Source organism: Furipterus horrens, unplaced genomic scaffold, assembly GCF_987537825.1.
Source record: "Furipterus horrens unplaced genomic scaffold, mFurHor1.1.pri manual_scaffold_6, whole genome shotgun sequence".
Classification (NCBI taxonomy): domain Eukaryota; kingdom Metazoa; phylum Chordata; class Mammalia; order Chiroptera; family Furipteridae; genus Furipterus; species Furipterus horrens.
The window spans coordinates 86,840,416-86,863,872 of NW_028327176.1; the positions used below are offsets into that span (position 1 = coordinate 86,840,416).

At 53.5% G+C, this 23,457-nt stretch overlaps 1 protein-coding gene across 6 annotated transcripts in view; it reads left to right on the forward strand.

Annotated features, from left to right (window-relative positions):
- The first annotated feature begins 258 nt into the window (after window positions 1-258).
- Window positions 259-23,457, forward strand: part of SYNGAP1 (synaptic Ras GTPase activating protein 1) — a 31,885-nt gene continuing 8,686 nt past the window's right edge. For 4 of the 6 annotated variants that reach the window (XR_016512000.1, XR_016512001.1, XR_016512002.1 and 1 more), the window contains exons 1-15: window positions 259-325; window positions 3,569-3,690; window positions 6,761-6,866; window positions 12,885-12,976; window positions 13,382-13,503; window positions 15,287-15,440; window positions 15,658-15,756; window positions 17,207-17,833; window positions 17,984-18,128; window positions 18,333-18,477; window positions 19,970-20,206; window positions 20,330-20,531; window positions 20,739-20,917; window positions 21,582-21,623; window positions 22,008-23,082. Coding sequence is in view for 3 of the 6 variants with exons in the window: in XM_090282214.1 (XP_090138340.1) it covers window positions 259-325; window positions 3,569-3,690; window positions 6,761-6,866; window positions 12,885-12,976; window positions 13,382-13,503; window positions 15,287-15,440; window positions 15,658-15,756; window positions 17,207-17,833; window positions 17,984-18,128; window positions 18,333-18,477; window positions 19,970-20,206; window positions 20,330-20,531; window positions 20,739-20,917; window positions 21,582-21,623; window positions 22,008-23,082 (3,414 nt within the window). In the remaining 3 variants the exon portion in view is untranslated. The remainder of the gene's footprint in view (window positions 326-3,568; window positions 3,691-6,760; window positions 6,867-12,884; window positions 12,977-13,381; window positions 13,504-15,286; window positions 15,441-15,657; window positions 15,757-17,206; window positions 17,834-17,983; window positions 18,129-18,332; window positions 18,478-19,969; window positions 20,207-20,329; window positions 20,532-20,738; window positions 20,918-21,581; window positions 21,624-22,007; window positions 23,083-23,457) is intronic. The other 2 variants (XM_090282215.1, XM_090282216.1) reach the window with 1 other exon arrangement.

Below are 23,457 nucleotides of genomic sequence, written 5' to 3' on the forward strand. Positions count from 1 at the left end.
TCTCTCTCTCTCCTCCTCCTCCTGCTCTCTCCTCTCTTGCTCACTCCCCCGCCCCCCTCTTTCTCTCTCCCGGCTGCCGCTGCTGTCGTTGGCTCCTATTCTCCTCCTCCTCCTTCTCTCTCCTCCTCTCTGCTCCTCTCCGCTTCTCTCTCCTCCTCTCTCCTCCTCCTCCACCTCCTCCTCCTTCTCCCCCTCTCTCTCCCCCTCTTTCTCTCTTCTCTTTTTCCCCCGTCCCCCGCCCCCTCCCCCCCAGGCCTGATGAGCAGGTCTCGCGCCTCCATCCATCGGGGGAGCATCCCCGCGATGTCCTATGCCCCCTTCAGAGGTACGGTGGTGAGGGGAGGGGGTAAGGGGGGGAGGGGCAGGACGGAGGAGGGGGCAGAGCCAAGGCCAAGGAGGGGAGCAGCTGAAATGGAGGGAGACAGGAGGAGGACTGGGAAGATAGGATAGGAGCAATGAGGAAAGGGGGATTGGAGGCCACAGGACAGGGGTAGATAGGGACTGGAGGGGCAAGGAAATAGGCCTTAAAGGGGGTTGAGGTGAAAATGATGAAGGGGAAAGAGATCGCCAGAAAGAGTGGGAAGATAGGATAGGGTTGGGGGAAGAGCTGCAGCAACAATTTGGAGGTGGGAGCTGAGAGATGTGGAAAACATCAAGGAAATAGAAGGACAGAGTCAGGAGAGGGGCTAGGAGGGAGAAATGAAAACACAGGGGTGCAAAGAGAAGCCAAGAAGATGGGGGTCTGAATATGGTGGTGGGGTTCAGAGAATGGTATAGGGTAGAAAAAGAGGATGGAGGGAGAGGAGAAGGGGCCAGATGGAGAGAGAGGGAGGCTGTGTGTGTGGGGGGGGGGTACTGGAGGGGCCAGATGGAGGGAAGAGAAGAGAGGGAATGGGTTGGGGGAGGAGAGACCAGGGCAGGGGGAGGGACAAATATGTGTGTTTGTTGAGGGGGAGGGCGCAATACAAGTAAAATTGAGTGTTGGGAGTAGGGCAGCAGGTTAGACTGCCCAGACTTTGACCCTCATTAAGGCCTTTGACCAGTATAACAAAACCCCTGGGGTCTTATCCATTCCATTCACTTAACCACTTTTACCCCCTCCCCCACCTCTAATCCTTATTTTCATTCCCCCTCCCTTCTCTGGTGTCCATCATCTATATCTTTCCCCACATATGGTGTCCGTTCCTTATATGAGTCCCCTTTCTGTCCTTCCCTTAAATCAGTCCCTTCTCTGGTGTCCATTCTCTCTCTCCCTCTCTTCTTTCTAATTGCTCAGTTATATCCCTACCACCTCTTCACCCCCTCCTTCTTGACCCCCTTGTCGTAATATTCCTATTAGAGTCACCTAATTTCCTCTGCCCCATGTCCAGTTGGGACTTCTGGTAGATTTCCTTGTCGCTAAGGATTTGCATCATTTCTACCTCCTTCTAGATCCATTCCTGTTATTTGTCCCCCAGCCCATCCTCTATTCCCTACCCCACTCCCCATCTTATCACAAGTCTGTTCCTACCCAATTTCCCCTAATACTCCAGCTCTTACCCCCCATTCCTCTTTTCTTGTCTCCTCTACTTTCTGAGCTGTTGGAGATTTGGAGTGCAAAGACACAGGTTTTGATTATTGGAACAGGAACCACAAGAGATTCCCATCTGAGTCCTGTGGGATTTCTCATCCTAATAAGCCTTTCCCCTTTCTCAGCTGTGTTCCTCTGTCTCTTACATCTATCTGCCTCCCAGAATCATCCTTACTTAAGTCCAGACAATACATGTGTGTGTGTGTGTGTGTGTGTGTGTGTGTGTGTGTGTGTGTTTCCAGAGTTGCTCCCAAGCTGAGTTCCCTGTGTCCTTCCCTGCTCCCAGGAAGTAGGTGCCCCCTGAAGTCTAACCTGACTCCCTGTGGCTGCAGCCTGTACCAGTCCCTCCCCTAGTGATTATGTATATCAACAGATTTGTCCTCTGGGGGTCCTCAGAGTCTTGTGTGCACTGAGCATGTTTCCTGAAGTGTCTGTAGTCTCGGAGCCTTGGTGATCTCTGTATGTAGAGGATATTGCTTATAGAGTCTCCGAGATGGCATTGAGATAGTGAAGAGTTTCACACTATTGGGGTTTCTAGATGTCTATATTCTGGGAACTCAACTCTGACTCAGATCTGCGGGTTGGGTAAATTTGAAAGACATGTTTATAGACATAGGGCTAGATTTTTCAACTTTTATGCAGGTCATTCAGTTGGAATGAAGCTCAAAGATCAGTTTTTTCCCTGCAATATACCCATAATTAGTTATCCTGAAAGGTGACAGAATTTGATATTTCTTCCTCTAAACTCTCACACTTGGATGCCTTAAGCCTCTTTTTTATCCGTTTGATGTCACTGATTTCATTTCTGTCTTCCGTAGGGCCTGTCCCCTGTGTCCCAGTGATGGTGTGTAGCATTGGGGTTTAAAGAAGAGGCAATTTGCAGAGATAGTGGCATGGGAAGAAGAGCAGCAGAGCTGGGGAAGGGTGACCCTGGGGGCATCTCTGAGCATGGGCAACCCTTGGTCTACTGTTCTTCTCTAGAAGTTTTGTCCCCATTCCAAGCTCCAATCTTTGGAGGCCCCTCTGTGTCACAGACCTGGATCTTCCATTCTTTCCTCCCCTTTTCGTCCTCACACTCTTCACTGTGCCTTAGGAAGGTTCCTAACCCTTGGACTTGGCTTCCATCCTGTCCATGGAGACTGGGTGCAGGGGGTATTGCATCTTTGATCTCTGAGCATGAAGTGGGGGGAGAGATTAACTCAGTCTCTATTCAAACAAAGGCATACTTCCTACCTCCTCACTCCCCAGCCCCTTCATAGCTAGATGCTGACAAGACCCCTCTACTCCCTACCACCTGAAGAACCAGAACTTTCCCCAAAGGATGAGGAGGGTTGGGCTAGGAGAGGAGGGAGCAGAGGCTAGAGGAGAGTCAGGAGGGAAGGCCAGCTCATGTCTCTGACTCTGAGCAGGTAAGCTCACTCACTTTCTCTCTTTTCCAGATGTTTAGCTCTCAGAGTCTTATGACTCACATGCTCCTACGCCCCCACCCTTCTTTTCCACAGCTGTGTAGCTTTTCTTTTGCTCTCTTGCACATGGGTTGTGCCACCTTCCAAGTTCTTATCTTCTTCAGTTATTTGGATGCCCTCTCTCTTCCCAGACACCTGCCACCAAACTCTCTGTGTTTTCCTTCTGCCAGTTTTGCTGCCCTCCACTTTTTAATTTTTTTTTTGAAGTGGATGGAGATCCTTTTCACCTTCTTGTGCTCCAAACTTGTACCCTCTCTGTCATGATATAATTCCCCTCTTTGAGCCACCCTTCCTATTTATTCCCCCAAGTCAACCAAGCCCTGTGATGCGATTCCTGTCCCTCTCTTTCCCCAGATACAGAGGCTTATCTTCTGTTCTTTTAAAGTTCCCAGGTCCCTCAACCCCATCTGTGATCTCAAGGCAGATGGAGTCCCATCTCCCACTTGTGGACTCTCTTCTTACAATTTTAGGCCTCTGTCTCCCTAATGTATAGAGCCTCCCCTTACTGTTTCTGTGTGTCTCTGTCCCCCAGATGTACGGGGACCCCCTATGCACCGAACCCAATACGTTCATTCCCCATACGATCGTCCTGGTTGGAACCCTCGGTTCTGCATCATCTCGGGAAACCAGCTTCTCATGCTGGATGAGGACGAGGTGAGCAGGGTGGGAAGGTTGCAAAAACACCATTGGGTAGCATGGGAGAATGTAGAGAGAAAGATGGGGAGAATCCACAGTAGTGAAAGGGCAAGGGACACAGAGAAGGCAGGCAAAAGCAACATTTGCAAGTGGTGGGAGGAGGGTAGCCATTGAGATTTGGGTTAGGGTGTGAAAAGGGGCACGCATTCTCTCACTTTGCTGAGGGGGTCTTTGAGAACCATGTGCAGTGTTGGGGAGGAGATGTAGTTCTGAAGATTTGGGGGTGCTTCCTGTTTTCACCTGCCCATATTGCGGGATACGTTAGGATGGGAAATAAACTGAAAGGTGAAGAAATGGCGATTGCTTTGGAGGGAATCACCTCTCAAGTGAGCCTGGGAACCCCTCCTCTTCCTCCACTGAGCAAGACCCATCACTCACCACTCCCAGTCTTTTCTCCGTCATGGGGTAGAGTGCAGGGAGGGAATCAAAGGACTTGGAGAAAAGGCAGGGGAGAGTGGAGTCTTTAGGAAACTAGGAATGGGATTGAGGGTCCTGGGAGAGATGACAGAGGTTGGTGGACCTTGGCGGGGAGAGTGGAAGACTGGGAAGGTACCTGAGACCAGGATTTGGGAGACACTGAGAGGGACTTTACCAGGGACATCAAGAAGGACTATAATGGAGGAGATGCCTGGGAATGGGGGGGAACTGGAAGTATGGGAAGTTGTCTAAAAGAGTAAGAATAGTAAGATAGGGGCAGGGACTAGCCAGAGCGAAAGACATGAAATGAACAGAGGGTTCTCATGGGAGGTGGTAGTCATGCAGTGTGATTACAAAGCCAGGAGAGTGTGGGTTCAGATTTGGGAGCTGGGTCAGCAGTGGAGGGTCAATCAGAAGAAACAGGGGATGCAAATATGAAGGGTACATGCCCAGAGGTCTGATTCAGGAAATGGGGTAATTTGGGGGATGAGCTTTATTTCATTTTATTATTCAGAGAAAGGGGAAGGGAGGGAGAAAGAGAGGGAAACACTGATGTGAGAGAGAAAGATTGATTGGTTGATTCTTATACACGTCCCAACCGGGGACTGAGCCCACAACCCAGGCATGTGCCCTGACCAAGAATCAAACCAGTGACATTTTGTTTTGCAGGACAATGCCCAACCAACTGAGCCACACTGGTCAGGGCTTGGGGGACCAGCTTTAGAGAGTGACAGGGTAGCCTACAAGACCAGAGAGATGGTGAGAGATGTACCCCAAAAGCTGTTGGGACCCTGGCCAAATAGCTCAGTTGGTTGGAACATCGTCCCCATATGCCAAGGTTGCAGGTTCGATATCCAGTCAGGGCACACACAAGAAGCAACCAATTAATACTTGAATGGATATTTATCTCTTTCTCTCTCTAAAATCAATAAAATAAATAAAAAAGCTATTGGAGAGATTGTGGTTAGAATTGGAGTTGGGGTTAACCATGCTTTTGTGGGACTGGGGGGTGAGTGAGAGTGTGGAGAGATGGCTGGGTAGAGAGCTTTCAGGCCATGGAGTAAAGTCAAGGTATTTAGGAAAGGATGATGACTTTATTTTTATTTTTAAAAAATATTTTATTTATTTATTTTTAGGGAGAGGGGAAGGGAAGGAGACAGAGAGGGAAAGAAACATCTATGTATGGTTGCCTCTCACGCACCCCCAACTGGGGACCTGGCCCACAACCCAGGCATGTACCCTGACTGGGAATCAAACCAGTGACCCTTTGGTTCGCAGGCCGGCACGCAATCCACTGAGCCACACCAGCCAGGGCTACTTTTTTTTTTTTTTTTTTTTAAGATTTAGTTACTCATTTTTAGAGGGAGGAAGGGAGGGAGAAAGAGAGGGAGAGAAAATTCAATGTGCCAGAGATACATCGATGGGTTGACTCTTGCACACCCCCAGCTGGGGACCTGGCCCGCAACCCAGACATGTGCCCTGACTGGGAATCAAACTGGTAACCTTTCTGTTTGCAAGCTGGCACTCAATCCACTGAGCCATACCAGCCGGGGTGAGGATGGTGACTTTTAAGGGGGAGGTGGGTAGTCAAAGTTTTAGGCATTGGGGGGACATATGAGTGACTCACTAGTGGTCACCAGTCTTGACCATGGGTTTGGGGTCTGTAGGATGACTTGAAGAAACCAGAACCAGTAAGAGTGGGGACTGTTGTGAGATGTGAGGATGAAGAGGGAGGACAATGGATGGCATAATAAAGGAAAGACAGGGATAGGGACAGGTTGAGAGGACCGAGGCAACCAGTGGCCAGCAAGCTGAGGGGCAACAGGAGTGGCTAGAGTTCAGTAGAAAGGGGGCAGGGATGGCGAGATAGAATTGGGAAATAGTGTGTAGGGCCACAGCGGGCTAGAAGTGGATAGGTTGTAGAATTGGGGCTTGGGACTAGTGGGGTGGAGGTCGTTCCTACAAGAGTGGAGGAGACTGAAGGGTTGGAGTGGCATAGTTTGGGAAGGAGGTGGCAAGAGGGAGATGGAGATGAGGCTCAGGGAGAAGTAATGGCTAAAGGGAAGAAGGGAAGTGAGAGGTTAACAGGGGATGGAGATGAAAGGTTGGGGGGGGGGTTGGACCAGGCCTTCTGGGGTATGGAGAGGTTGGGTCCCAGTCTGGCCACAAGCCAGGTGTGGGAGGGAGACAAGCTGTGGATTCTGATTATAAATGCAGCTTCTGTTACCCCTGTGACAGGCACGGAGGGAGGTGGGAGGTTGGAAGGAAAGCAGGGAGAATGGAGGACCTTAAGGTCAAGGGGAAAGTGGATTCAGAGAGTAGCAAACTCCTGAAGGATTCCCGGAAGAGCTGAGTAGGGTTTGGGAGAAGTCCCTGGAGGAAGTTTCCAAAGAAATGGAGGGAGAAGAGGGGAAAGTGGGACTGGAGGGAATGAAGGAGACAGACTTGGAGAGAGAAGGGAAAGAGAAATCGACTCATCCAGAGACACTTAAAAGAGTGTCGAGGGGCAGGGGCCGAAGGTGAGTAGGCCTGGTGGAAGGGGAGGTTCAGCCTGCTTGGTGGGGGAGGGAGAGGCCGGGCGGTGAGCTCTGACACACCCCGCATCCCCTAGATACACCCCCTTCTGATCCGGGACCGGAGGAGCGAGTCCAGCCGCAACAAACTGCTGAGACGCACAGTCTCCGTGCCGGTGGAGGGGCGGCCCCACGGCGAGCATGGTACGGCGGCCGAGCAGCTCTGGTGCCCCGGACAGTCGCGGGGAGAGGGCTGAAGGTGGACGGAGCTGCTGGGGCGGAGGGCGGAGGGGAACTGAAGCAGCGGTCCGCGGCTGGCAGGAGGCGGAGGCAGTTGGCGTCCTAAGAGTGGGAGCCTGCGAAGAGAAGGCGCCCTCCTCTGGGATCGGGAGTGGACCGGGGCTGCGGTGACAGTCCTTTCTGTATCGTTCCTTTTTCCTCTCCAGCAGCGAAGTTTGACTTTTCCTGGTGCTTGTAAAAATAGTCTCCTTAGATCTTTAGCTTCCTGTTCGAGTGCTCCTGCCCCTACCCCTCCCAGCCCTTGGTCTGGGATCTTGGAGAGAATAACCTAGTTCCTCCCCTCCCCCCTCCCTTTGCCCAACCCCCACGTTCCTGATTCTTCTTTCAGACTTCTGGCCTGTGCCCCCCCGCCTTTCTTGCCCCCCTTTTCCACTTCTCATGAACTGCTTCTATTTTCTGCAATTCCATCACCCCTTTTCTCTTTCCTCCCGATTTCTCTTATTTTCTCTACCCCTCTTGATTCCTCTGTCTCGGCTCTGCTCCCGGTGGAACTCCATCTGACCCCCACCCATCTCATCTCCTTTATGTATGTCGGTAGAGCTATCTGCTCAGTTTGTCTCTCCAACTCTCTCTCTCTTCCTCCATCTGTCTCTTCCCCTCCCTCCCTCTTTCTAACCCCTTCCACCCCCCTCTTTAGTCATTTAAAAAAAGATTTTTGTCTTCCTGAGAAGTTCACTTAAAAGGTTTCCATGGGAACAGTGAGGGGAGATGAAGGCAGAGAACACAGATTTGCAGCCAAGGTGGAGAGAGACACCCTCAGCCCCGCCCCCAAAAGCCCCTCGTCACTGCCCCTTACCACTCATTCCCCTTCCGGGACCTAAGACCCAGGTCCTTCATCTTCTTAACCCCACCCCCACCCCTGGTGACTCCTTTCTTCCACCAGCTCCCCTCCCCTCAGGGATTCAGGCTTCCAGTTTCTCTTCCTTAGAGAGCCAGTGGCCTGTCTCTTATCTCTTGGCTCCCCTTCAGCCCTCTTTTGATAGGCCCAGGCCTCGCTGTCTTGGAGGCCAGCTCTGAGCCCCTGGGTGGGTGGATGACCAGGGACGTGTCATTGTCATGGAAACCCCTGACCATGGGTGTGTGTGGGTAGTACATCTCTATGAGGCAAAGCTGGGAGGTGGAGGTGGTGGTGGTGGATTGTGTACAGAGAATGTGTGTGATGTCTGTGACATGTGTGTCTTGTCCATGTCTGGGACAGGTTTGTGTGCACGTGTGAACACCTGTGTGTGCAGGCCAGAATGGTCACGTGCTCATGGAACATGTTTTTCATATGTCCGGTGGTTGGTTTCTCTGCTCACATATTCCCCATCTTTCTCTTTACCCTGAGCCCTCAGTGTCTGGGGTCTCTGGTGTGAGTCTCCATGTGTGTTTGGAGTTGTGGATGGTATGTGGAGATTATTGAGTTGGGGTTCAATAGGGGTTGGGACTTGGGGGTCCAGGGGTGTGTGTATGTATGTATATACATATATATGTATGTGTATATATATGTGTATATATATATATATATATTGGGGAGGGTTTAGTTAAAGAGTTGATAGCTGGTGAACGTTGAACGTTTGTGGTTTTCAGGGGAACGTGGAATGTGTAAGGGGCATGGAGGATGTGCAGGGGACATAGGAGTCTGGGAGCCTGGGTCCTCGAAGGTGTGTGCTGGGCCTGTGGATGCTTGAGCCCAGGAGAGGTCGCCGGACCTTTGAGGGGCATTGGAATCCAGGGCTCCTCCTCTGCTGGGTGGAGCCGCCGCCCCTCGTTCCCTCCGCGGTTTGGAGGTGGGGGTTCTGCTCGGAGGGGATAGTGGGAGGCCCGGTTGGTTTGGGGGGTCCCCTCGCCCCCCCTCCCGCGCCTCTCGCGCTGTCTCCGGGCGACGGGGCTCGTGACAGAGGAGGCCACGGCAGCAGCGGTCGCCTAGCAACGGCGGCGGGGCCCGGGCAACGGCTGCAGCGGCGGGAGCGGCGGCGGAAGGAGCCGTTCCCGCGGCCGTCACCGTGCGGCCGTCCCGGCCGTCCCGGGCCCCGCCGCCGCCTCCACCGCGCCGGGCGGCGCGAGCGGGGCCGCGCCGGCCCCCTCTGCCGCTGCACCCCGCCCCTCCCCCGCGCAGGGGCGGGGCCCCTCCCCCACCTGGGACGCCCTCCCGGCCCCCCCCGGGGGGGCGGTGCAAGGTAAGGGCGGGCCCGGGCGGACAGGAAGCGCGCGTGGGGGGTGTGCGCGGGGGCGAGGGCGCGCGTGTGCGTGGGATCGGGGAGGGGGTGGGGAAGCCGCGGCGGCGGCGGCAGCGGCGGCAGCTGCTCCCTCCGCATGTTCTCGCTGCATCTTCCGAGTGGGGGGAGTTATGGTAACTGGAGAGGGGGCAGCTGAGGTCCGCGGGGGCGTTGGGGGGTTCGGAGACCGGTCTCGGCCCGTGGGGGCCAGGGTCTCATGCGTGTGTGGGTGGCCAGTGTGGGATGGTCTTAGAGCTCCCCTCTGTGGAGGCGGCAGCCCGTGTCCGCGTTTGTGTTCGTGCCCATACTCGTGTCCCCTGTGTGTCCGTGCCATGTGCACACGGGGCCTAGTTACACACATGTGCATCCAGTCAAGTGGTGCAAACCTGTCCTGTTTTATCCTGCCTCTGCTCGCTTCCTGTCTAGGGAGCTGCTGGAGTAGCCACTGGCTTGTGGGGCAGTCAGTGGCCATACTGGTACATGTCACCTTTGACCCTGAACGTGTATGTCCTTAGCTGGGGCTCATCTTGGGTCAGCCTCCTGTGTGTGGGGAAGTATGTGGCTGCATGAGCTGGATTTTCTGTGTCCCTGGTGGCAGGTGTGTGGCTTTGCATGTGTGTTCCATCATTGATCTGGGTATCTGTGTCAGTCCCAGCATGGGTGTCAAGGTTGTATCTGTATGTGGGTGGTGTGCAACTGGGGGGGGTGTCTTTGGAATCCTACTGTATATGGAACATTTTTGGGCTAGGCAAGTGTGAGCCCCTACTTGGTCAGGGAGTGGGGATGGAAGAGTGGGGTAAAAGGAAAAGTGGGGAGAAAGAGTAAGAAGGAGGAATGAAATGAGAGAGGCTTGAAGAGGGGAAAAAGAGAGCCAGGGAGAAAGAGGAGCTGGAGACTGAGAATGTGGGAGACAGTTGAGCAGATGTGGAAGAAAGAAGAGAATGAAAGAGTTTAGGATGGGGAACTGGGTGGGCAAAGTTGGAGAAGGGGCCTGGGAGATTTGGAGAGTGTGGGAAGTCAGGCCTTTTGGGAAAGTGATCTCTGAGAGAAGAAAGTAGGAAGATAGAAGATGGCACCAGTTCGTGTAGGCCCTGTAGGATCAGGGGAGGCCATTCAGCATAGCGAGGCTGGCTCATAGTGAGGCCTGTCACAGTAGGGACTGTCATTCGAGGTTCCTGTCCCCAGTGTAGAGTTTTGTCCCCCCTTCCCCATTTCTCTGTTCTCCAACTCTGTCCCTCATCCTGGTCTGCCAACCTCCCACCCCTGGCTCCCCATGAAAGCTGTCAGCTGGGTGTGACAAGGAAGAAAGGCCAAAGGGAAGGTTCCGTATTTAGGGGACTGCAAGGCAGGGGAGATTCTGTGGGTGGGCAAGATTTAAGAGGTTGAAAACGCAGGAGTTCAAGCTCTTGCTGTGTGTGTGTGAGAGAGAGAATTGTGTGTGTGTATAGGGTGTGTACATGTGTGGGTGTGCGTACAATGCCTATGTTACGGGTCTGTGTAGGTGGCTGTTATGTGTGTGCATGTGTGTATATGTCGTGCAGGGATTGGACATGGAGACCCAGGATCACAATGTATGAAGATCAGGTTTGCTGTGTGTATGTACATGGGTGTGTGCTATGCTTTATATACTTGTCACTCCATGCAGTACTAATAACAGAATGAACTGCATTTCTGTCACTGTGCACCATTTTCCTGTGTGTTTCTGTTATTCTTGTGGCAGTGAGTCTTTGTAAGTATATGTGTATATGGCCTGTGTGTGCCTGTGACTTATGTGTGAGTTCATGGATCTTAGTTTTTGGTCATATGTGTAAGGTTATATTACTTCCAAGAACCAAGTGAACCACTTTTTAGTTCTCCTGTTAATTCTTTGTTCCAAAGCGAAATTTTAGTGGATTTAAAGTTAGACTTTGCCTTCATTAGAAGAGCTTGCATCTGAAAATAGTGGCTGAGCTAGGTTCCCTGAAATGAGAGTGAGGCAGCCATCATACCTGAGAAATGCAGAGACTAGGACAAGGATATCTTGAGCCCTTAGATGCCTTGTTGAGTGTGTAACAGAAGGATAATTAATACATTTGCTCCTTGTTTATTCTTTATCTTGGTAGCAATCACGGATGCCTGTTTGGAGTCAGGGAAGGGTTGGGGTATAAGAAGGGGCTGTCCTGAGACAGAGTGGATGTAGTTGTACTTTTCATGTGAATGAAGGATGTTTGTGTTTGTGGGATTCGGAGACACCTTGATGTGGTTGGGATCATGGTGTACTCAAGCATGTAACATGGTGCTTTGTATCTCAGGGTTAAACGACCATTTCTGTAATGTGCTGCCTACATGATTACCCAAGGCATTCGGGCCACACGTGGATCAGCAGCACCCCTGTGCTCACAGTTGTCTGTACACCTTTTAAGCACCTAGATCTCTATTTCGTTTTGCATCATGGTTCTCATATACATGTACCCCCACAGCTCGGTGTATGTTTCTGTGCTATTCACATGTATTCCTGAGGGACTGGTAAGGGCTCCTGTTTCATGGGATCCACATTTTTGTGTGCAGACCTAACACCCGGGTTTTAGAGACAAAGGGAACCTGGGGACTGATTCTAGGGCAATTTGCAGTTCTGGAAGCAGCCATGAAAAAAGTAGATACGGCCCTCCTTGCTTTGGAATCTAGAGGGTTAACTGGCAGCTCTTCCGGTCCAACCCCCTCCAGGCTGTAGCTTCTTGTTGCCCTGGAGATGGTAGCCCCGCCCCTGATGCAGCACCTGCCCCCCCCATTGGCTGCAGTGGTGACTGTGGGGCTGAGGGGGGAGCCCAGGCCTGGGCAGCCATTCTGGAGCTGGAGCCGGAGCTTGGCACCCCCCCTTTCATTCTCTAGCCCCTCGGCCCCCTAAATTCCCTGCCAGCAGAGCCTCAGGTTCCCTCCTCCGAGCTGCCACCCTTCTAGACTCTTGGCAGTCCCAAGCTTCATCCGCATTCACCTCCCCTCCTCCTCTTCTCCCTACCCTCACTTGGGAGTCCCCCAACCCTCACTGCCCATTTTCATTTTCCCCACTCCCTTGCATTCTTCTCTTTCCAGTTTCCTCCTTCCCTTCTGAGTCCCTGCCACTGCAGTGCAAGTGGAACCGGCCCCCTTCTCCCCTCCCCCCTACCTGGCCCTTCCTTCAATTTTCTGTTCCCAGGCTTCTTCCCTCACCGGTCTCTTCCAAGACTTCCCCCTCCAATCCAAGGAGGGGGTCATGGGAGGCAGCCCTGGCCCTCCAGACAGACAGGGATTCCAGGAAAAGGGGGGCAGGTACAAGATGTGCCCAGCTGAGGGAAGAGGAAAGCTTCCCTATGGGCAATGACCATAACCCAATCCCCCCACCCCCACCCCAGCTAGCCTCTTCTTGGGGGGTGGGCACCAAGGACTTATCTTCTCTGGATCCATGTTCTTTATTATTCGGGTCTTACTGACCCTCTCAGCCATGCCCCTCTGCTGACTGCCGGCCCCAATCATGGGCCTAAGGCCTCCCACACCGTCCCCTTCTGGGGGCTTTAGCTCGGGTACCTTGCCCCCTTCTTCCCGCCGCCAGCCTCTCTACAGCCGCTGCTCTTCCTGCTGCTTTCCGGGGGGTAGGTGAGGCTGGAGTGAGGGACAGGGAGGTGGGTGAATGTGCTGGGGCCAGGGATGGAAACCTGGACTGACAGCGACCCCCTCCCCAACTTCCCTCTGTCCCTTTCCTTCCCTCCAGAATACCACTTGGGTCGCTCGAGGAGGAAGAGCGTCCCAGGGGGAAAGCAGTACAGCATGGAGGCCGCCCCTGCTGCGCCCTTCCGGCCCTCGGTGAGTGAAGGTGCCTGCCAAATGTGGCTCAGCTGGGTCCCCAACTCCAGTCCCAGCTGGAGCCCCAGGCTTCTGAGAAAAGAGACAGGAGCGGGAGGGGGAGAGAGACAGATACTTCCCACCGTTTTGGTTTCCCCCTTCTTGGCTCTGCCCTCCCTGCTTCTCAGACCAGCCCTCCTACCTTCTCCAAGCTGGTGTGTGTGTGTGTGTTTGTGTATGTGCTCGCACCCACGGGAGCAAAGGAAGACAAGCTGGTAGCAGGGTTCTGATCTCCCTTTCCTCGCCTCTGAGGACTGCCCTTTTCCCCCCATCCCACTTTCAGCCAGGGACTCTACCAGCTGAGGGCTCAGTATGTAGAATTGACCCTGCCCTAACCCACCGTTATCCCCGTTTCCTGCCCCCCAGCAAGGCTTCCTGAGCCGGAGGCTAAAAAGCTCCATCAAACGCACAAAGTCACAACCCAAACTTGACCGGACCAGCAGCTTTCGCCAGATCCTGCCTCGCTTCCGAAGTGCTGACCATGACCGGTACAGGGCTAGAGCGGGAGGGATGAGTTGGGTTACGATAGAGGGGGCTCTACAGTGGGATTGAGGAATGGGGACTATCTGACTACCAAGGTTGATGGCCTCAGATTGGCTGTGGGATGTTACGGGGTAAGGGACAGGGAGAGGACAAACAGGGAGGCAGGAAAGAGTGAAGTTGAAGCCAAGGAAGGACTCTTCTGGCCAGTTGGAGGATGGGCTCCTGCCAGGGGTTGAAGGAGCTGTACAGAGGGACAGAGAAGTAGTGGTGGAGCCCTGAGGGAATCCAGGGGAGGGGTGGGGGCCGGTAGAAGAGGAGCAGTGTGATGTAGGTTGGAGGGTATGAGGGGAGGGTAGCAGGTTGGAGTGGGGCTAGGGCTGACAGATACCAATGGGTGAGGGAAGGGACAGCTGAGAGCATGGCAGTGATGGGGAGGCTGGCACAGGCGGACAGGCTGGCAGGCTGGGGAGGGGAGGCTGTGGGGTTAATCCAGGGACTAAAGCCTGAGGAGGAAGTCCTCAGAGAAGTCCAGAATGCAGTGTCACTAGGGCTGGGATTGAGGGACATCTGATGCCTGCTTCTGTTGCTCACTTCTTGGGGTCCCTTTTGGGCTTCCCCCTCACCCAATCACTCTCCAGGAAGAACCCTGTCCTCTTTTCCCCCATGTCTGGCCACCCCCAGGACTGGGCAGGTAGGGAGGTGGGGATAGGTGAGTCACACCTTCCCCTGCCCCCTCCTGTGTCATCAGAGCTGGTTTTGGGGCTGGTGGTGGTGGGGTGATGGCATGGTATTCCTGGCCGTGGGGGCGGGGGCTGGGGGAGCGTGGCGCTGACGGCAGTGGAGCTGGAGATGACGGGGCTGCTATAAATAGCTCCATGGAGGCTCCCACACCCGAGCACCCCCTCCTGCTTTCCTGCTGCTCTCTACTCTTCATCCCCTAGCCATCTTCATAGCGCTCACTACCCTGCTCCTCAGTGTTTTGTGCCCGTATCCCCAAGTTCCTCAGCTCCCTTTGTCTTCTGCTTTCCTCCATATTTCCTCCCCTTATTCCCCATCTCTATTCCCACATCCATCGCTCCAGTTACCCCTCCTTGCCTTCTCCCATCCTCTGTATTTCTGCACATACCTTTGCCTCCCCCTTTTCTACTTGCCCTAGCTGTTTTTCTGCCCCAGGCCCCATTTTCAGTCTCTTCATTCTCACTTTTCTGCCCACAGCTTTCTCCTGTCTTTTGTAATTTTCCCCTCTTAGTTTCCTTGGGCTGCTGTAATTACCATAAACCCTGATTTTGGCTAAAGCTTGTCCTTTTACCTCATTCATTCATTCTTTGAATTATCAAATGTTTTGTAAGCACTAACTGTGTGCCAGGCCCAGACAGACACCTTTGCACTTCTGGTTCTTTTCCTCCACTTTTCTTCCTTATGTTGAGGCTCTGGATTTTGGAGATCACCTGGGAGTCCCACCTAGAAGTGTCCCAGCCCCACCTGGTCTCCTTTTTTTTCTGCCATGGTCCATTTCTGGGTTGAGATATTCATAGGTATCCCCAGTCCTCACAATCCCTTAGGTGTGAATTGGGGGCCAGGGGCTTCTTTAAGGGTTCTGGTTTCTCTCACATCCCTCATGTCCTTCCACAGGGATATGCTGGTTTCTTTTTCTCTGTCTGTGTGGAAAGGGGGTTCAGGAGGTCCTTTCCTCAGGTCTCTATCCTGGAACTAGACTGATGATGCAGGCCCTGGCATGTGAGGAGAGTGGGGACCCTGATCCTCTCTCCTGAACTTCCCACCTGCTAGGGCCCGGCTGATGCAGAGCTTTAAGGAGTCACACTCTCATGAGTCCTTGCTGAGTCCTAGCAGTGCAGCCGAGGCCTTGGAGCTCAACCTGGATGAAGATTCCATTATCAAGCCAGTGCACAGCTCCATCCTGGGTCAGGAGTTCTGTTTTGAGGTACTGGGTCTAGTGTGCTGGGTAGGACTGTAGGGCAGGGTCATGGAGGGTGAGGACAGAGAGGTCTTGAGAAAATGGCACAGGTGGGGATGTTGAGAAAACTGAAACCTCAGGATCTGGGGAAAAGGCCAGGGAGGAAGAGGTGGTGGTGGAGTATCCAGTCCTTAGGAATCACCTCTCCTCTTCAGCCCCATCTCAACTCTACACCCCTCTCTAGGTAACAACATCGTCAGGAACAAAATGTTTTGCCTGTCGTTCTGCGGCTGAAAGGGACAAATGGATCGAGAATCTACAGAGGGCAGTAAAACCAAACAAGGTATCAGGAGTATAGGGGGCAAGGCAGAGGTCAACATGGGCAAGGCAAAGGTCAGGCCATGGGGAATTAAGAGGCCTAGGGGGGACGGTGAGCTAAAGGAGGGGAGACTTGGGAAAAGAGGGAACTGAGGTGGAGGAGACTTGGATGAGCAAAAGGTGATCCCCATTTTTCTCTGAGTCCCTTATTTCTTTTCCCTTTGTTTCTACCTCATGATCTGTTTCCCTGCTAAAGAAATCATAGATTTATAGAGTTGATGGGGCTCTGGAAGTCCTCTGGTCTGTCTTCCCCTGCAAGCAGAAATGCCCCACCAGTACCCTGACAGGTGCTTGCCCAGCCCCAGCTTACAGCTTTTCTGTAGGACACATACAACTGTCAGTTAGCTAAGTCTCTAGACCTTGGTTTCCCCTTTGTAAAACTGGTAGGAGTGGAGTTGGTCTCCATGATCTCTAAGGTCCCTTTGGCTCACAAATTGTATGAGTCTGTTTTTCCCAAGACATATTTCCCCAGAGAAATGCTCCCAGTTCCATCAGCTATTCTCTGTATCCTATTTTCTAATGACTTAAAGTCCTGGTGACCCTCTTCTGGGGGAACCCTTGTTTCTCAGTGTTTTTCTTAAAGAAGTAGACTCAAGATGCTGGATGTGATCTAACCCCTGCTCCTTTCATGGTGCAACATCACCTGTGCCTCACAATGGTCTGGTGGTCAATTATATCCCTCCGTGCCCTTTCACACTAACTATGTAGCCACCTGTGTTTATGCAATTCTTTTTATTTTTTAAATTAACTTCTTATTGTCTTTGAAGGGCTTCCCAGTTCTTCCATTCAAGTTTTACCTTAGTATCTTTGTTTTATTATTCTAGCTTAAAAAATTTTTCCTAATACTCATTCCATTGTTTGATATATGAGCTACTATATCAGGTTCTTAGGTCTGCTGTAACAAATTACCACACACTGGGCTGCTTGAAACAACAGAATGTATTCTCTCACAGTTCAGGAGACTAAAAATCCAAAATCAAGATGTTGGCAGTGCCTTGCTTCCTCTGAAGCTCTAGAAAGAATCCTTCCTTGTTTCTTTGGAGCTCTGGTGGCTGCCAGTGGTCTTTGTAGTCTTTGACTTGAGCTGCATCTGTCCAGTCTCTGCCACCATCTGAATTCACATGGTCGTCTTTCCTCTGTGTGTCTCTGGTTTCCAAATATCCCTTTGCATATAGACACCAGTCATGGAGTCTAGGGCCCGCTCTAATCTTGTATGACTACTTCTCAGTATGGTTATATTTGCAAGGATCCTATTTCCAAATAAGGTTGCATTCACAGGTTCCAAGGGAACATGAATTTCTCAGCTTTGTGGTTTCTGTCTCATAGACTCTGCTTCACTTCCTCACTGTATCTCTTTTAATGTTTGTCTTTCTGTCCCTTCCCCTTTATCTGCCATGCCCACCCCATCATGCCAGGACAATAGCCGCCGGGTGGACAATGTGTTGAAGCTGTGGATCATAGAGGCCCGGGAGCTGCCCCCCAAGAAGCGGTACTACTGTGAGCTCTGCCTGGATGATATGCTGTATGCCCGCACCACCTCCAAGCCCCGCTCAGCCTCAGGGGACACCGTCTTCTGGGGCGAGCACTTCGAGTTTAACAACCTGCCAGCTGTCCGTGCCCTGCGGCTACATCTGTACCGTGACTCAGACAAAAAGCGCAAGAAGGACAAGGCAGGCTATGTCGGCCTGGTGACTGTGCCCGTGGCCACCCTGGCTGGGCGCCACTTCACAGAGCAGTGGTACCCCGTAACCCTGCCAACAGGCAGCGGGGGCTCTGGGGGCATGGGGGGCTCAGGAGGAGGAGGGGGGTCAGGGGGCGGTTCAGGGGGCAAGGGCAAAGGAGGATGCCCGGCTGTGCGACTGAAAGCACGATACCAGACGATGAGCATCCTGCCCATGGAGCTGTATAAGGAGTTTGCAGAGTATGTCACCAACCATTATCGGATGCTGTGTGCAGTACTGGAGCCTGCCCTGAATGTCAAAGGCAAGGAGGAGGTAGCCAGTGCACTGGTTCATATCCTGCAGAGTACAGGCAAGGCCAAGGTGAGTGTTGTGCTGAGTGTTGTGCCCTCAAGAAAAGGTGACCTGGGAGTGGGCACTTGCTTGGGGGGGTGTGCAGTGAGGATAGGGCACTTCTGTCTTCTTGCGGTTGGGTTGTACAGAGGCTGACCCTTGGATTTTCCTGGGCCGCAGGACTTCCTTTCAGACATGGCCATGTCGGAGGTGGACCGGTTCATGGAGCGGGAGCACCTCATATTCCGCGAGAACACGCTCGCCACTAAAGCCATAGAAGAATACATGAGACTGATTGGTCAGAAATACCTCAAGGATGCCATTGGTATGGCCCACCCTCAGGTTTCTTCTTCCTAAACCTACCAAATGTCTACCCCAACCTTAAACCTGGCTACTTCAGACCCCAAGTCTACCCTTCCTCAGGCTTGATTCTTCCAACCGACCACCTGGTTCTTAGATACCCCCAACCCAGCAGCCCCTGTCCCTGCCCTTAGAGAGGGTGACCACACCTGTTGTACTCCCCCGACAGGGGAATTTATTCGTGCTCTGTATGAGTCCGAGGAGAACTGTGAGGTGGACCCCATCAAGTGCACGGCGTCCAGTCTGGCAGAGCACCAGGCCAACCTGCGAATGTGCTGTGAGTTGGCCCTGTGCAAGGTGGTCAACTCCCATTGGTGAGACTGGGAACGCTGGGTTGGGGGGCCAGGGTCTGGGGAGCTGTATGTTCATCTGTTCATTCATCTGTCCATCCTCAAAGAGGACTGAGGGCCAGTTACAGGCAAAGCATTGGTCTGGGTGCTATAAAAGCAGTCACAGAGGGATGGGGTCGGGCCTCTGCCTTCAGAGGACCTCCACCAGGATGAGTAGGAACAAATTAGAGGCATAAATGCCACAAAACAGCTGTAGGATGTGTTAAGTGCCAAGTGAGGGTCCCCCCATGTAACATATAAGGTCAGAGAAAGCAGAGCTTTGAGATAAAGCATGGAAGCCTTCATGGAGGAAGAGCCCCTGAGTTGGGCTTTGGAAACTGGGTCAGGTTCTGGTATTTGGATATGGTGGGGAAAGAGGAAATTTCAGTAAAAGGCTATGGAAGAAGGCATATGCATGAATGTGAGAAGGCCCAGAACTTTAAGGAGACAGCAGTTAGGACAGGTTTAATGAAGCACATGGCTCATAATGGAGAGTGGTGGGACAGATGTCTGTATAGGGGGATTAGAATTAGAACCTGGAAGGCCTCAGCTGCCAGGTTAAGGAGTTTGAGTTCATTGGTAGGTCATGGGATGCCATTAATTGTGCTAGTGCCAAGTACCATGACTGAGGAGATTAATCCTTAGGCAGAGGGGGGTGGGGGTGACTGGAGCAGGGAGAATGAAGTCCAGAATAGTTGGGGCCTACTATTAACCAGTCAGGCATGGAAGTCAGATCCTGATCGGAGTGGTGGCAGGCAAAGCAGAGAAGAGCTGTGAGAATGACCCTCTGAGGAAAGGATTAGCAGCAGTTGTCAACTGATTGGAAAGGAGGGGCATGTCTGTGGGGAGTCAGGATAGCTGAAGAATCCATGAGGCTGGTGTTTGGGAGACCCGTGGCCTCACTCACAGAACCAGGGATGTCAGGAGAAGGAGCCAATTGGAGGTGTGCAAGCACTGGTGTGCTCTGTTTTAGCGGAGTCAGAGCTTAAGATGTCAGTGGGACATTATTAAAGTGGACCGTGGAACAGGAGATGGGGGACATGAGCTCTGAGCCATTCCAGGGACTGGGGATCATGCCTCACTTCCCTGGAATTCAGAAGAGTTGGGGGGTCCGAGCTCCCTGTACCTCAAGTGACCCTCCATCTCTCTCCCATCTCTGTCTCTCCCTGGTGTGTGTTTTTCTTCTCTCCTGGTCTCTCTCACGATCCCTGTCTCTACTGCGTGTCTCTCTCCCCTCACCTTATCTGCCTCTCCATTTCTCTCCGCTAATCTGTTATCTCTGCCATAGCCCTCTTTTTCCAGCAGCCTCCCGTCTTCCTCCTGTGGCCCCTCCCTGCCTGTCTCTCTCACCTGTTTCCACACCCTTACCTCCTGCCACCCCCCTCAGCATGTTCCCTGGAAGCTGAGGGTCTCTGGGGCTCAGTCCCGGTCTCTCTTTCTTTCTCTTTCTCTCTGTCTCCCTACCCCTTCCCCCCAGTGTGTTCCCGAGGGAGCTGAAGGAGGTGTTTGCATCTTGGCGACTGCGCTGCGCAGAGCGGGGTCGGGAGGACATCGCTGACAGGCTGATCAGCGCCTCACTCTTCCTGCGCTTCCTCTGCCCAGCCATCATGTCGCCCAGTCTCTTTGGGCTCATGCAGGAGTACCCAGATGAGCAGACCTCACGAACCCTTACCCTCATCGCCAAGGTCATCCAGAACCTGGCTAACTTTTCCAAGTAAGGAAAGGTTCAGGCTAGGGGTGGGCAACAAGGGTATCCTGAGTCCCAGAGGCCCTGAAACAGGTGTGGGTGTAAGACCTTGTGTGTGTGTGACCTCAACCTTCTGGATTCCTTGGCCAGGTTTACCTCAAAGGAGGACTTTCTGGGATTCATGAATGAGTTTCTGGAGCTGGAGTGGGGTTCCATGCAGCAGTTCCTGTATGAGATCTCCAACCTAGACACGCTGACAAATAGCAGTAGCTTTGAGGGATACATCGACTTGGGCCGAGAGCTCTCCACGCTGCATGCCCTGCTCTGGGAGGTGCTGCCCCAGCTCAGCAAGGTCAGCAAATGCCCCTTTGCCCCATCCCCAGTTGTCTCCAGAGGCTCCTGTGACCTGAGAGACTACCCCTTGCACAGAATTTTCTCCCCTCCCTGCTCCCAAATGCACCACCACTACTCCCCTGGCTCTGACACCTTCCATGTGCACCCTTTGAGGCCCTCATGGAACTGGGCACTTAGCCCCCAGGTAATAGCCTTACCCTTCCAGGAAGCTCTCCTGAAGCTGGGCCCACTGCCCCGACTCCTCAATGACATCAGCACAGCTCTAAGGAACCCCAATATCCAAAGGCAGCCAAGCCGCCAGAGTGAGCGACCCCGGCCTCAGCCCATGGTACTTCGGGGCCCATCGGCTGAGATGCAGGGCTACATGATGCGGGACCTGAACAGGTGAGCACCTTGGGACCCCCACACCTGTGCCCTAGGACCCCTACTTCTATGTTCCCAATATATTTCACTGGGCTCCACGTGCACCTCTGTAGGGCTTGAAAGAAAGGAAAAAGAAGCAGGTGTCTGAGAAAATGGTAAGGAGACAGGTACAGTCAGCAATTAGGCTGTGAGAACCCTTTAAAGCCAGATGGAGCAAGAAACATGGAGCTCCCAAAAAAGTGCAGGGGCTCCTCCAGCTCCAGCTTGATTTGCTTTGCCCCCATGCTCGCCCATGCTTGTCCCTGAGCTGAAGTTCAGCCAGCACATGTTGGATCAGCCATATAATGTCCAAACATTCAGATATCTCTGTACTACTTGGAAATAAGCACTGCCCCAGCCCCCACCAGACTCCCTCAGACCTCGCCACCACCCAGTGCTAGAGAAGTAACACCTGGACCCTAGCAGGGCCTCCCGAGCCACCACAGCTGTTCTGATGGGCAGTGCTCACCTCAGCTATTGCTCATCATTTTGATGGCCACCCTGCTTGTTCCTCTGCCTGTGTCTCTCCCTCCATGATGCTGCATCCATTCCACTGTTTCTGCCTCCCCTTCCATTTGTCTGTGCCTTCTGCCCACCTTTCTCCTTCTTTCTGTCTGTGCTTGCCCCTCTTTCCATCTCTCTCCAGCTCCATCGACCTTCAGTCCTTCATGGCGCGAGGCCTCAACAGGTGAGGGGCTCTCCCCTGCCCCGCCCTCCTCTCCTGTCTGCTCTCCCTCTCCCACTCCAGTGGCCTTCACCTTTCTCCTCTCCTCTCCTCCTCCATACACCCTCATCTCCTCCATATCTGCCCAGACTTGACCCTCATTCCTCCTCTTGCCCCCATCTCCCCTCTTGTAGGCCTCACTCCCTTCCTCAAGGGGCTTTGTCCTTTTCCTTTTCCCATGTATCCCCTCCCATCCTCCCTGCCCTGTCCAGAGCTGCCACCATCAGCTCTCAGCCCTTCCCTGTGGGTCCCACTTTTCCCCTCAAGGCCTGTACCAGACCACAGCAGGCTCAATTGCCAGTAGCCTTGGCCTTACCTTCTGCTTGTGTGCCCCTTCCCTTCCGACAGCTCTATGGACATGGCTCGCCTCCCCTCCCCAACCAAGGAAAAGCCACCCCCACCACCCCCTGGTGGGGGGAAAGACCTATTCTATGTAAGCCGTCCACCCCTGGCCCGTTCCTCGCCAGCATACTGCACGAGCAGCTCGGACATCACAGAGCCAGAGCAGAAGATGCTGAGTGTCAACAAGAGTGTCTCCATGCTGGATCTGCAGGGTGACGGGCCCAGTGGCCGCCTCAACAGCAGCAGTGTGTCCAACCTGGCAGCCGTCGGGGACCTGCTGCACTCGAGCCAGGCCTCCCTGACAGCCGCCTTGGGGCTGCGACCTGCACCCGCTGGACGCCTCTCCCAGGGGAGTGGCTCGTCCATCACGGCAGCTGGCATGCGCCTCAGCCAGATGGGTGTCACCACGGACGGTGTCCCTGCCCAGCAACTGCGCATCCCCCTTTCCTTCCAGAACCCTCTCTTCCACATGGCTGCTGATGGGCCAGGCCCCCCAGGGGGCCACGGAGGGGGTGGCGGTCATGGCCCACCCCCCTCCCATCACCACCATCACCACCATCACCACCACCGAGGTGGAGAACCCCCAGGGGACACCTTTGCCCCATTCCATGGCTATAGCAAGAGCGAGGACCTCTCCTCAGGGGTCCCCAAGCCTCCTGCCGCTTCCATCCTTCATAGTCACAGCTACAGTGATGAGTTTGGACCCTCTGGTACTGACTTCACTCGTCGGCAGCTCTCACTCCAGGACAACCTGCAGCACATGCTGTCCCCTCCCCAGATCACCATTGGTCCCCAGAGGCCTGCCCCCTCAGGGCCTGGAGGTGGGAGTGGCGGAGGGGTCAGTGGCGGGGGTGGTGGGGGCCAGCCACCTCCATTGCAGAGGGGCAAGTCTCAGCAGTTGACAGTCAGCGCTGCCCAGAAACCCCGGCCATCCAGTGGGAATCTATTGCAGTCGCCGGAGCCAAGTTACGGCCCTGCCCGTCCACGGCAACAGAGCCTCAGCAAGGAGGGCAGCATTGGGGGCAGCGGGGGAAGCGGTGGCGGAGGGGGTGGGGGGCTCAAGCCCTCCATCACCAAGCAGGTAGGTGAGGGCGGAAGGACGGCAGGAAGGGAAGAAGGAAATGGGCTGTGGAGGTGAAAGTAGATTAGTTTGTGGTCTGAATTTATAATTTTCTCACCTCCTTCCACTTGTTAAACACGTGTGTAGAGTACCTGCCTTGTGCCATGTGCTGCTGTAGGCACTGTGGTTTTGGCGGTGAACAGACAAAAATCCCTGCCACTGTGGCACTCACGTTCAAAGGGGAGATACAATAAATAACTTGCATAGCACGCACAAGGCACTCAAAGCTAGAGCAGGGGACGAGGATTGGGACTCCTCTCTTGTCAATGTTTACTCTAAATGCACCCTGCCTTCTCCCACCTTTCCTCTCTATTTGCCCTACCTCACCCTGTCTCA